The sequence below is a fragment of the Amphiprion ocellaris genome, chromosome 16, assembly GCF_022539595.1.
Source record: "Amphiprion ocellaris isolate individual 3 ecotype Okinawa chromosome 16, ASM2253959v1, whole genome shotgun sequence".
NCBI lineage: Eukaryota > Metazoa > Chordata > Actinopteri > Pomacentridae > Amphiprion > Amphiprion ocellaris.
Genome location: NC_072781.1, coordinates 24,247,659 through 24,261,913, shown reverse-complemented (window position 1 = coordinate 24,261,913; position 14,255 = coordinate 24,247,659). Strand labels below are relative to the sequence as shown.

At 41.4% G+C, this 14,255-nt stretch overlaps 1 protein-coding gene across 2 annotated transcripts in view; it reads left to right on the top strand.

Annotated features, from left to right (window-relative positions):
• The window catches only part of LOC111565432 (inositol polyphosphate-5-phosphatase A), a 164,945-nt gene that overhangs the window by 145,432 nt on the left and 5,258 nt on the right, over positions 1–14,255 (top strand). For both annotated transcript variants that reach the window (XM_055018715.1, XM_055018716.1), the window contains one exon: positions 12,301–12,412. In XM_055018715.1, coding sequence (XP_054874690.1) covers positions 12,301–12,412 — 112 coding nt within the window. The remainder of the gene's footprint in view (positions 1–12,300; positions 12,413–14,255) is intronic.

Sequence of the window (14,255 nt, the reverse complement as noted above, 5' to 3'; positions counted from 1 at the left end):
GGGAGCAGCATATGAAATTTGATTTGATCTACTCTGTGTGTGCGACAAACCACATCATTGTCAGCCTTGTAAAGGGTAGCAGTGGTCTAGTTAAACTTAAACAACCCCCTCCACCCACTTCTCTCTCTCTCTCACACACACACACACACACACACACACACACACACACCTACACACACACACACACACATCCTGGTGCCCCTCCCCCTGTCAGGTCTGCCTTGTGCTCCTTGAGCAATCAAGCCTCAACGATTGTTCTCCATCTCATAGCCTGCTCCAGACCGGCCCCTCGCCATCTGTGAGGTTATTACTCTTTTTAATGCAGGCCATCAGAACACACCCTCACCGACTCACACACACACACACACACACACACACACACACACACACACACACACACACACACACACACACACACACACACACGCACATGCACATGCACGGCTCACTTCAGTTCCAATCTATAAATCAATATGAGTCACAAACATTTAATCTGCAAGTTAATTCTGTCTGTTGCCTGATGGTAGATAAGAAGTTGTCACAAAATGAGACATGCTGTCAAGAGTGAACTAAGGATTGGATAATAAAGTGACTGATGAACGTGCTGTTTGTAGCAGCAGCACTAACTTACTAAATAATATCTGCAGCTTTCTGCAGCAGTAACAACAGCTGAAGCATCCTCGGCCAGCAGCTGCCTTTCAGTTTCAGAATGGACGTCCAGTGTTGGCAGACATTCATCTCTGTCCCCGTACATACATTCATGAATTCTCCCCTTTAGCTTCAAGCTGTAAAATGCATATCTCTTTACTTTCAAGAAGTCATCTGTCAAAGTTGGTCGTGACACGTCTAAGTACTTGGACACTGGGGTGAGGAATTTGCCCAGGCCTTGCCACAGTTGGACCTGGAGCCAGTCGGCTGCTGTGCACTGATAGGCTGCTACACGTTCATACAGAAACCTGTGTATGCTTAGTAGTTTTCCTAACCAGTGATCTGAGAGAGAATTAGTCGGTTAATCATAAACTAATCATTTATTTAGACACTCTTGTAATATATGAGACTACAGCCAGCCATCATGCCACGATCTTTGCATAGGCTGCAGTACGACCATCAATTAAAATAATGGCAGGTTTTACTATAGATTATGGTACTTTTGATTTCATATTTGAAATGGCATAACTAAGGTAATATCCCCTAAAACATGCTATGGCACCAGTAACTTATTCATGTATTTTGATTGATTTAGGAGAAAGCTTTTAGTACTCCTCTGATCTGATTTTGTTACAGTTTTTTTGCACGAGATCGATGCAAAAATTGAATCGGGACCCCAGCTTCTAGAAGAAATTCAGTGAATAGTGAAGGAGCAGAGGGAGAATGTATTCTGCCTGTAACATGGTTACTGGGAATGGGCTTTGAGTGGGATTTTGAGTGACATCAGAGCAGCGGCACAACTCTATCAATGGACAAATCATGCGTGATTTCAAAGCAAGAAAATGGTGTGGAAGCTGGTGGGAGGATAGATAGGAAAAGACAGAAGTAGAAATGATAGCTGGTATATCATGAGTCTAAAGAGGGAGAGCAGAGCCAAGGTACAAATACTTACGGTAAACAACACAAGGGTACTAATCATATACAGTTAGTATTAATAATACATTTTTATTATATGAATCTATTTTTGTTTTGTAATGTTAATGTGAATGTGTTTTAACTTTGTTTGCTTTGTACAGTGTCCTTGGGCATTTTGAAAGGCACCTATAAATAAAATGTATTATTTTTATTTTTTTTTTACTATAATATTACTAAAAGCACTGCTGATTTCTATCAGCACATGTTTACACTAATTATGGGTCTTTGGAAAGGCGATTGAGCAGGGAAATCATAGTCATTGTCCTTCATCCTTCAACTGCTGTTGCAGTGTTTTAACAATCTGACACGTTAGACTGAAGAAGCACATTAGTGGTGTAATGACATCTTAGGATGTTACAAAAGAACTCTGCATTGACAGTCCAACCCTCAGGGACTAAATCCCAGTGCACAACCACGGGGATGTTGGGGAAAATATTGAACAAGCTCCTGGTGCACTCCTGACCTGACATGTCTTATCCAGTTCTGGAAGCTGCGGCTCTTCCACTGTGAAAACTGCTGTTTCTCCTCCCCGTGGCAGGGAACCACCTTTCATAACCATTGATGATCCTCCACATGAATGTCGGATCATCCCAGATGCTTACTGACACAGAATGTAATATTTTTTTCTGGCTGCAGTTTGCAGTCCATAGAGAAATTGCACATGGGCCTCTTCTATTGAGCATGTTAGCATGCTAACAGATTTTCTATATGCTGGCCAAGTGTGACCTGATGTAGCACTAGAGAAAAGTCAGCTTGATTTATCCTATCAGGGATGAATATTTGTATAAAACGTAAAGGCAAAGCACCCTAGTCATTAGGATATTTGAGTCTAGACTGTGGTTGTGGACTGAACAGTCATATTGTCATCCCTAGAACAATACTGCTGTCATGAATAAAAATAAATAGCCCTATCAAACCTCTTAAATCAACAAAAACAGATCAATAAAGTGAGTTTATTATTAACCTGCCACCTTACGTCATGCTCTCTCTTGTAGCTACATGGACACAAAGTATAATTTGAGCATTGGACCTTCTGAATTTTTAACGTTGAATATAAATAATTACAGAAACGTTGTTTATTTCAATACCTATCTGGACCACTCTTTAAATCCATATAGAGAGACCTAGCTGGAAGGTGGTTGGCACTGTTGCCTTGCAGCTAGAAGGTCCCCGGTTCGCATCCCGGCCTGGACCTGCGACCTTTCTGCATTCCTGTGCATGCATGGGTTTTCTCCGGGTACTCCAGCTTCCTCCCACACACAGTCCAAAAACATGCTGAGGTGTGAGTGTGATTGTTTGTCCTCATATGTAGTCCTGTGACAGACTGGTGACCTGTCCAGGGTGTCTCCTGCCTTCACCCTAAGTCAGCTGGAACAGGCTCCAGCCCCCCTACGACCCTTATGAGGATTAAGCGGTGCATAGGTAATGGATGGATGATAGCTGAAGGTGTTACAGGGAATGGGATGGCTTCAGTCCTGGGTGCTTGTGTTTGTCAAGTCTAGACAGAAGCAGAGGAGCAGAGTGTGGCACAGTGGTCAGGAGATGAGGCCTGTTAGGAGGCAGAAACTGATAAACAGTTGTGTTTCCTCTCTTTTGGAAGCATCCTGGAGCTGATCTTGGCATGTTAGCGTAAATTTTACCAAGCTGCAGGTCTGTGAGGACAAGCCAAAAAGTGACTTGCCTGCTGAGAAACTCTGCAACATTCACATGCTCATGAAAGAGGAAGGGGGAGGATTGAAAGCTGATGCCAGGCAGAATGACTTTGCCCTTCAGTTGAGAGAAGATTTTAGTCAAGTGACACAAATGGCTACCTGCCAGTTCCTCAATAACTGCTAATAAGAACATATGAGTGAATTGTCAGAACAGCAGAGAATTCCTTGAGACTCCTTGTGAGCTCATAGGAAGTGCACACATTGATGGATAAAGTCACTGTCCTTGTTCTGTGAACAGCACTCTTCACTCCACCCTTGTGCTCTCAAGGCCTGTACGAATGATCTCACCCTCTCTGTGTGTGTATTTGATTGTGAATACGTTAGTTCTACATCCCTTCTGTTTGCATCATATATGAAGGAGGCCTCTTGTTCTCAGCTCTGTGAACAGCCATGCTATACTGCAGCAGAGGCACGTGACTCCATTTAAGGAGCACCACAGATTTAGTTGAATGACAATGTTTGGTTAAAGCACTGTGTCCGAGCCGCTGTAAGTGTGCAGCTTGTGTTGGCTGAGCGCTGCCACAGGACCCAGCATTACAGGCTGATCTACTGAACAGGAACATTGTTTTACAAGCAGCAGCGCATCCATCATTCTAACTACTAGAGAGCCAGTGAAAATGATGAGGGGCCACTGTGGCGATAATAGCTGAAGATTGTCCACTGTCATGTATTGTTGCCTCTTGTCTGACACAATGCCACTGAGTAGGTTTTGTTAAAAACAGTCTTACATAGAGATGAGTAAATGGATGCCATCTGCATCTTCTTGTCTTTAGTTAGAGCAGCTAAGGCCAGAGCTTGTCATAGTCGAACCCCAGCAGGCTGTACACCATGAGCTGCTGATGGCATTTCACTCTGTTTGTACTGCGCTATGCCAATGTTGTGCCTGCGAGCCTCCCAGCTCTACAAACTGAAGCAAACATTCAGCTTTATTGATAGCATTTGGCTGATCTTTTTGAATCTGTGTGTGTGTGCATGTGTTGTGTTTTGCCAAGCCTCCCCTGACAACGGCAAACAAACATAGCTGTAGAGGCAGCAAGTCACTCGAAACCCGCAGTTTTTTACTTTTTAGCCAATCCCAGTTCGCCAGTGGCCACTCCAGCATCCCATGATGCTCTTTAGCACCCTTGACCTCATGTTGCTGATACGATAACTCTTATCTTTAGCTTCCTGTTCTACCTATATTCCCAAGTTTATATTGCCCTCATTATATACTGAGTAAGTGAATCCACCACTGTTTGGCCTGTCACTTATTTGTCATTATGTAGAACAAGGTAATAGCTTTTGATTTGGAGATAAGAGAACGTGGGACAAAGAAGTCTGGCATTTAGCAATCCATGGAGTGTCCAGTCCTGTGGAAACATGTACCTGGTCCGGCATGCCAACAAAACAAAATACAGGATTCATGCACAGTATTTTATCTTTCTAAATGGTATCTAGAACTTTAATCATTGTTTTAATGTTTAGAAAAACCTTATCAATTCAGCGTTATGGTGTTGTACAAATGACAGATTTGTAATCTGTATAATACAGTAATACATGTAGTGTGGCCTCTCCCTCCCTTGGGTGAGGCTGAGTGACACACCATAGGTTGGGCCTCTGCTCACCTCGCCAGTTTTTACTGTTGCTAGACAAACAAGCTGACATTGGCCGCGACACATATGAGTAATGTGCCAGCAGCCAAGTCAAACATTAAACCCCAGAACAAGCATGAATGAATGGGCTCTCCATGACTGCTAGAGGGTTTCGATATGTGACCGAAGGCACATGTATCATCTGTGAAGTGGTCAGCAACACAAAAGAGTGGATTGACATGAACTAAATTGTATTCTTACCTCAGCTTTACACTAAATGTGATTACAGTAAAAATGTAGACAGCAATAACCAGGACAAATACTTCAGACTGTCTCTAGTGTCTGCGTCATTATCCAGCACTGATTTCAGTGAGATATCCTAAACTTTTCCCCTGTAACTTTTTCACTTCAGCCCTTTGTTATTATTAACGTCCAGTTTGTACAATAAATAAATAAATAAAGTAGTGTCACCTTTAAGCCTTAGCCTCTTGAGTGTACAGTATATTTAGAGGCACAGGCAGCACTGTGCTGGTCTTTTTAGCTATCACACTTGCATATGTGCAACTGTAGCCAAAGGGGATGTATTATGCTTATATATATATATATATATATATATATATATATATATATATATATATATATATATATATATATATATATATATATTATTATTATTTTTGGACTTCTTTAGAATAGTTTTGCATGATTTAAAAGATCCTTATATGTCTTAAACTAACCCTCTCTTCATCCTGTGTCTGAAACAAACCTTTAAACCTGCATTCTTTCTAATGGCCAGCAGGGGGTAACACTCCTGGTTGAAAAAAAAAGTCTGATTGTATAGAAATCTATGGGAAAATGAGCATACTTCTCACTGGACTTCTTACTTCAGTGATCATTTTCCCAATGAGTTTATGGTTGACCACTAGTTTCTAGTCTCCTTCATTACAGCACCATGTTCATTCTGTAAATTATGTTACTATTTATAGTAAAATAGATGATGAGGCATTTTATGTTTTAGGATGGGGCTAACTTGTGCTGCCCGGTCACTACTCCTCAGTTGTCACATGCACTTTTAAAGCTCAAGATGGTGACAGCCAAATGCTAAACTCAAGGTTTCCTAATGTTAGTCCACAAATCAATGGGTGACGTCACTGTGGCTGAATCCATCTGTTTATACAGTCCATAGTTTCATCTGATGGGGCAATTCCTGGAAGCCCGTTGAGTGGCAGCACTTGTGAGCAGCACTGCCAGTTCTTTGTGAGTGTGCCAAAACTGTGACAGATGATTATATGAAAAAATAGATCTGCCTCTCACAAAAGTATAAAAAGGCAATGTAAACAACATTTACCTCATTATTTGAAACTTTGGCCATGTTTAATATGAACATCTGACATTGTAGTACTACGCATGTGACAGAAAATTCGGAAAAGCATCATGGCTCCCCTTTAAACAGCCTATGTCATACTTTCATAATACATGCTGAGTATACACATTTTATACTGTATATTAATCTTTGTATTATACTGATTTGAATTTTTTAGTTAAATAATTAAGCATGCAACACAAAGATAACTTCAAAAAAGGATGGCAAGAATTGTCATGACAGTCAGGCTGTGAGTTTAGGATGCCCTTGCCAGTTAGACTTAACAAGAAACAACAAAGCATTTTTACAACAATGTAGTGTTTTGTTTTGTTTTTTTTCTGAGGTGTTCTTTAACAGTTAGCTTTTATTAATTTCGTTGCGTCTTAGCAGCCTCTCTATTCTAGTCATTGTGCATAGCATTGCAAGAGAATAGTGCCCATCAATAACACACATAAATTTATTGTATTTGGTTTTTTTGGGGGTTTTTTTGCATGCTGTCTGTCACTTGATATTGTCACTTTTGCAGAGTTAATGTATCACATCCTCAAAACCTGCACAGTATTAGTATGCAGTGTGGATTTAGGACACAGTGTTCAATGGTGTTTCAACGGATTGAATTTGGCAAAATACACAATTCAATGCATATTGCGACATTGTATTAGCTGATAAACACTCATGAACCCCACAGTGAGGACAAACTGTTCACCCTTTTACTTTTAGGTAGAAAACACATCCAAAGCTATTGCATTTTTGCTGATTATATTTTGAAATCGCTTTAAGCTCAACAAACTATACACATTACTAAATGAACTTAGATTTTGAGTACTGCCAATTAAAATTAAAACAATTTCCCTGTGGTGCTGTAGTGCAGGACGAGAGATGTATATTCCTAATGTAATTCCTAATCACTTGCAAGAAATCTTAAACTGTAGCAGAACAAATTTGTGTTATTAGCATTCAGGTGAGAATAAAGTGGCAGTATGTCAGCCATTTCATCTATACTTACATTACCACCAACAAATTATTCTACTCCTGAGACACGACCTTATATTGTAACTGTTGATCTATTTATTACGTTTGACCCAACTGAAGGTCATACATATCCAAAGTTTGTAGTCATTCTTTTTTCCTTTACACCTCTCTGTTGGTAGTATTAGCCCTAGGGCCAGAGTTGGTAAAAAACCACGTCTGTGGCTGTTTCCATGTTCGTTTTCTATGTGTGGATTCCTTGAAGTGCAACACCCCCTCCGATCCAGACACACAATTGTTGTAGTTATCAGTTCAGCTCATTAATTAGTGTAATTAGTCTTTCTGCGGGCAATGAGTGTCTGATATGAGCTGACGGCCTCCAGCCCACACGCCCTCTTCGACCGTTTACCTTCCCAGATAAGTTTGTGAGCTCGCTAATCGGACACATTAATCACTTTGGCCCCAGCGCACCATTCGACTGTTTGCTGTTGCATTAAGACTTGTTATCTCTATTGGACCCAATGAAGGGTGCGGTAAAACAGTAAAAGGAACAACTTATACCTGCGCACACACAGGGACGCAGAATGGCACTTTAATGACCATTGTTGAGTATTTTTAATCAGCTTTTACAATGGCAGGCTGTCATCAAAAATGACTGAACGATAGCAAAGTTTTGTTGTCAAAGTGCCCAGGGAAGTTTGCTATCAAGAGGGAGTTCATTGTTTGAAGGAGGTGAGGGGGAAAACTTGATTTTCTCTCAATCTTTTTTAACACCAAAATGACCCCTGGCTTGTTAGTCAATAAAGCTATAACAGAGTCTCAGATAGGAGGATTGTTCAGCGGGCTGTTTAAGGCCGGGACCATCCCTCAGGAAGCAGCAGCATTCAGGCCACCCTGAAGTCGAGCAGCTCTCCAAGCCCTTTGAAGACTTTGCTCTTTTCCACCCTCACTTTGCCTCGTTCTGTCTGATCCGTCTTTATCCCCTCTCCTCTGCCTGCCTGTCCATCTCTGTTTCACTCATCCTATTCTTCATGCTCTCTTTTATCCCAGGATCACTGCTTTAGCCCTTTGATTAGCATACCAAAACCCCATGCATTTCCCCCATGGTTTAAGTGCTATTAATGCTAATTGGAGGCAGGGAACTTCTTTAAGTAGCTCTCTGCAGGTCTGTTTGTACACCTGGTGGGGGGGCGGGCTCTGTGTGTAGTGGTGCATGAGTCAGGCCACCTCATGCCCCAGCCTTAACCCCATGCACAAAAACACCCACACACATGTCTAGGATTTACAAAAATGCTTACTGTATCACTGGTATGAAGCCATCACATCTCTTTTTCTGTGAATGTGTGTGGCTGAGGATTAATGCCACGGATTTCATTTTCCTACTGAATAAAACCACTGTAGAGTTTCAGTACAGGTATTGCTATCTTCATTGGGCTTCATTAATAAATAGTAATGGATTAATTGATTTGTTGTCAACTATTCTGATAATCAGTCTGAGTATTTTTTTTAATTATTGATTAATTGATTATTAAAACAAACATTAGTTACAGCTCCAATCTTCATATCATATTCAAGCACCGTAGGGCAAATTTGATCAAGAACTGTACTGATTGACAGGTTAAAAAACAAGCAGATTTACATTCCAGTGATTAATTCACAATAAAACCAACTAATAATCAACATAAGTCTCTCATTTTATGTGCATATTTGACCGGAGCAGTGTTCATTATTTGTTTATTTTGCATGGCCTGATGTGGAAAAGGAACTGAAAAATAGAATAAAATGATGTATCTATATAGAATTTACGTACACAACATAACTGCCTGCACCACACATCTATCAATACATAACGACACAGTCTAACACAAGTTGGTCCACTAAGGAATACCAGAGGACTGATCAAGACAGTCAAATAGATGGCAGCAGAGGAGATAACTAGTATCCTAATGTTTGATGATTAATGAGCTGCAGCAGCTTCAACTGGCCAGTCACAGAAAACTATTGTAATTTGCACTGGTAGTAAATATCACTTGTTTATTCCCTTATACAAAATGCTGACTGACTGTTGCTGCTTCTGTTGAATGTAATGTTTTCAAGTAGAGGAGGACGACATGACGCCTTTTTAATTAAGAATTAACTTCATGGTGTTTTTTGTATGGCGAAGGACATATCAGGATCGAAATGAGCAGTAAACATGATGGCTGAGCTTTTCCACCTTGAAAATGCAGTGTACTGATGTCTCAAATACACAGATACAAAACAAACCCAAGGAACCAATCCTGTCAGCTAGCGAATCAGTTTCTGGTTAGAACAAGTGTGACTGAGTTACTCCTATATTGCAACTTATTATTGTGTGGTGTAGAATCATTTTACAGTGTTTCAGCAGAGTTATAGTTGAGCTGGTGTGCTTGAGCTGCAGAGAGCTTTGGAGGAGTGGTTGTAGGGTTGCGGGGTGGCTGGAGCTGATATAGGGCAAAGAGACAGAGTTCACCCTGAACAGCTCGCCAGTCTAGAAATGTAATGTAATATTCAGAACAAGAAAAGCTCAGTCGTATAATTTCCGACCGGTTATTGCAGCGGTTATTTGTAGTAGGATCGCAATGATGTGATCGCAGCTGACGTAGTGTTCACTTGCAGTCATAGTTACATCGTGCTGTTATCTAGCAATACAGGAATCTTTAACAAATCCATGGATCCAGACTAAAAGCCGCATCACTGCCAAAATCTAATCACTTGTCCTTGTGTCATTTCTGACCTCCCCTGAAAATTTCATCCAAATCCATTAGTCCGTTTTTGAGTGAGTAATATCATTTTTGACTGAAAGCGCTTTATAAATAAATTTATTGTTAATTTATTATTATTATTATTATTATTATTATTATTATTATTATTATTATTATTATTATTATTATTATTATTATTATTATTATTATTATTATTATTAGGTAATGTGAACAGACAGACAGATGGACAAACCAACCCCACTCGTTACATACGCTACCGTTCAAAAGTTTGGGGTCACTGACAATTTCATGTTTTCCATGAAAACTCACACTTTTATTCATGTGCTAACATAATTGCACAAGGGTTTTCTGATCATCAACTAGCCTTTCAGCACGATTAGCTAACACAATGTAGCATTAGAACACAGGAGTGATGGTTGCTGGAAATGAGACTCGGTACCCCTATGGAGATATTCCATTAAAAATCAACTATTTCAAGCTAGAATAGTCATTTACCACATTAACAATGTCTGGACTGTATTTCTGATTCATTAAATGTTATCTTCATTGAAAAAAAGTGCTTTTCTTTCAAAAATAAGGACATTTCCAAGTTACCCCAAAGTTTTGAACAGTAATATAACTCTGCTACGTTCCATGGCAGAGTAATGTTTTCATTATTCACATAAAAATAAGAACCTGAAGGATTGAACCCTTTATATCTACTGAAGGATGCAGGTCCTCTCTCAACGACTTCTCCATGTTGCACCACCATCTACCATCTTAGCTCAAAACAGACAAACCAAACAGGGACTCTAGAGAAGGGCTTTCTTTTTTTTTTTCTTTCATCTTAACTCTTCTGTATGCTGGGAGGAGAAGAGTGAGGTAAGGGGTATTCTTTTGCAATCTGCTCTCCCACCGCTTGGTGGCACTAAATCCAACAAACAGGTCCTTTAAATAAAATACCTTGACAATTATGAGATGAGCTACCATGACATTTTGTACATGCATTCATAGTCCTCAGACGATCCTCTCGTTCCTCTACCACCAGCACAGAATTGAAGTTAAAAGTCCCCCTTCTCCCCAGAAAAGACATTCTTACATTCATGTTTCCCAGAGGATGACTCCTCAATTCATGTTCCCTTCAAGATCACTCTGATGATCCCCTGATCCCCCAAATGTTCTGCTCATATAAAATTGTTAAAAAAAAAAAAAAAAAGCAGCATTCTTGTGTTCTTTGCCATCAAAGTGAGACCTGAAAACAGTGGGCTCTGCATTTTCCAGGTCTCATTAGAGAAGATGAAATTATTGGTTGAAATTACATCCATTGCTAACAGGCGAAACTACCATTCTCTAACTAGTATTAAAATGAGCATAATGTTAGTATCTCTAGTAGTAACAGTAGTTGTAACACTTACAATTACAGAGTGTTCTGAATGCAAAAAAAAACCTGAAGGGAACCACAATCAGATGCATATTCTGCTTTAGCACAAAGTCCAATTAAGCTATCAGAGCTTGGCAAGTGTGATGAATCAAAAGCCCAGTATGTGTGTTTATTTTATCATTAGGATATCACCATCCTCAGAGAAGAGGCACTTTGTGTAATGCTACGGTTAGCACGCGTGGCACTGAAGGAGCAAATTGGATTGGTATTACAGTATGTAAGCCCGATCTTACATCCTGATGAGCGCCGACAAACAAATTGGATTGGTGGCGTGTAAATCTGAAGCAGTTTGATGAGCCGAAGGGGCAAATTGAATTCTCAACAATGTAAATCTGTATCAGCTCGATGGCTCCCCGCCCGAGTCCAGCCCTGCCGCTGCTTAAATCATGCGATTGTTCCCTGCTGTTCCAAGATACAATCTCTCTTGGCCATTTGCCGCGGCACCTAATCTGTTTTTGATGACCGTGTAGGGATGCAGCTATACATATGGGCAACTGAGTCTCCCTCTGGCCCGCTCCGCCTAAATCGCTTTCATTCGTACTTTTTTATTTTCCCTCTCTCTCGCTCAAACACACACAACCTGTACAGTTGGCAGAGAAGGATTGCTTTGATTGAGCCATCCATGTGTGTTGATTCAAGAGATTACTCAGATGATTGGTCATACTAATGGACCTCCTGTTTTCTGGGGAAAACATCTTGATCTCTGTCTCTCAGATAACATCTCGTATTTATTGCTCCTCTGAAGCCCTGTTGATTCATCATTTTTATTGGTTTCCTTATTGGCTCCCTTGTGCATCACTTCACTTAGAAATAAAATCCAGTATATCTTGGATACCACTTGAATATACATGAATATTTGTCATGTGAGCTTTTCTGTTTTGCCTGTGTGTCTCCTCAGTTATCCGTACAGTGAAGACAGCAGTCAGGGGAAGGAGTACATGAACACCAGATGCCCTGCCTGGTGTGACCGAATCCTCATGTCTCCCTTTGCCAGGGACCTGGTCTTGAAGGTGAGCAAAACTCCTGCTGACTTTATCCAATTTTACTGTGAAGCCAGATTCCGTCATATTTAACCAAAACATCACCACTCTTCCCTCAACTAAAATGCAAGCTTTTTTATGAATGCCTCATCTTATTTCTACAACTCCATCATCTTTGATCTACCCTCCCCTCCTCTGTCACTTCACAGATGGAAGGATGAGGTGTCTTTGAATGTTAATTTGCAGCGCTAAGCCATGGGTCCACCCAGACAGTATATATAGCCTGGCACTTATAGAGTTCCAATGGGCCCCATCTTCTTCATAAAGCCACAGATCTGTCTTCGTCCTCCCGAGAGTCGAACCCTGCTGGCCCCCGCCCGGCTTCAAATCCATCCCAGCATTATAAACGCCAGCCAATCTGCCACTTCTATGCCCCTCTCCTTCTCCTCCTCCTACAGCCGATGCTGCAGTCTGTTCACTCTTGACTCACTAATTTGTTTGCTGGATTACTTAAAGATCCGCCACACAGCCAAGCAGTGTTTTCCCAGATTTTTTTTACCCCTCATTTCTGTAAGACAACATTCTTTGAGTTGCAGGGCTGCTATCACCACCAGCATGATTTCTGATTTTAGCATTTTAGATCCCTGAACTCAGGAATCTCAACTTTGTCTTTAGAGGCCTGAGTCTTTTCAGTGCTGGAACACCCAGGCTTTCATCTGTTAATGTGTGTGAGAGGGATGCAGCAGTGTATTGTACAGTACCAGTCCACAGCAGGGGGGGCTGCTTGGGAAGTTTGCTTTTCTTTTGTCCTTGATAAATGAGAAATTCCTTCCTGATCTTTCTTCTTTACTGACCGAAGCATCACAAGGACTGGACTGGAACAATAACTCTGCTCACTGCATTACAGTGAGTTGTTAAAAACAGTGAGCCTGTAAAGCATTTTAAAATGTTTGTTTCACCCACTTAATGTGTCAGAATTATGTAAAAGGTGATTCACACACGCAGCTGGTTTGTTGTTTGCTTCTCTTCCCCTCAAGCGCCGGCTAATTGCTTGTAATGCAGGGACAGAGTGGAACAGTTAGTGTGTTCACAGATTGGCTGATGATTCACTGAGCACACACTCTCTGGCTCTGAGCATTACAGATTGTTGAGACATGGGCCTGTAAACAGCCCGGCGTGAGGCGTCATCTATCATGGCACGGTCGGTTAACTCGCCATCATGTTATTTTCTGCTTGCCGAGCCCTAACACGCCAAAGGTTACCCGCTGGCTGTACGCCGCGGCACCAGCTCCGGGAGCGCCGGTAATGAATGTTTAGTCGAGCGAGCGCTCCCTCTCTGCCGGAGGGCCCCGGGTAATTTGTTTATCTGTCTAAAGATTATGCAGCCCGAAAATCCACAATTTTATGCTGCCTTTGTAAATTATCAAGTGTGTGTTTGATGAATGTATCTCGGGCTGTGGGAGGCAGCGGCACGGGGCCGGCTGCCAGACAAATAGAGAGGTGGCAGTGCGTGGCCCGCTTGAAAAGGTAGTGAGGTGGAGGCACACCGTGTGCTGACCCCGCTCCACTGCAGGATTGGTCTGAAGTTAATTTGGATTTCGCTTTATGGTTCATTCTCAACCCCTCTGTCTCTTTCTTCTGAAGCAGCTCACCAAGTCACAACTGGTAGCACCCATCACCTCTCTCTGTATGTGTGTGTGTGTGTGTGTGTGTGTGTGTGTGTGGGGTGGGAGTGGGGGGCTGTTTAAAAAGTCTTTAGTTCAACCAGACAAGTGTGATTTATACTTCGGTGTGCAGATCCATGTATGAGTGGGGAAACGGCTTCTTTGTGTGCAGAAAGTGATTGTGAAACGCGATTCTCTCTGACAGGTGC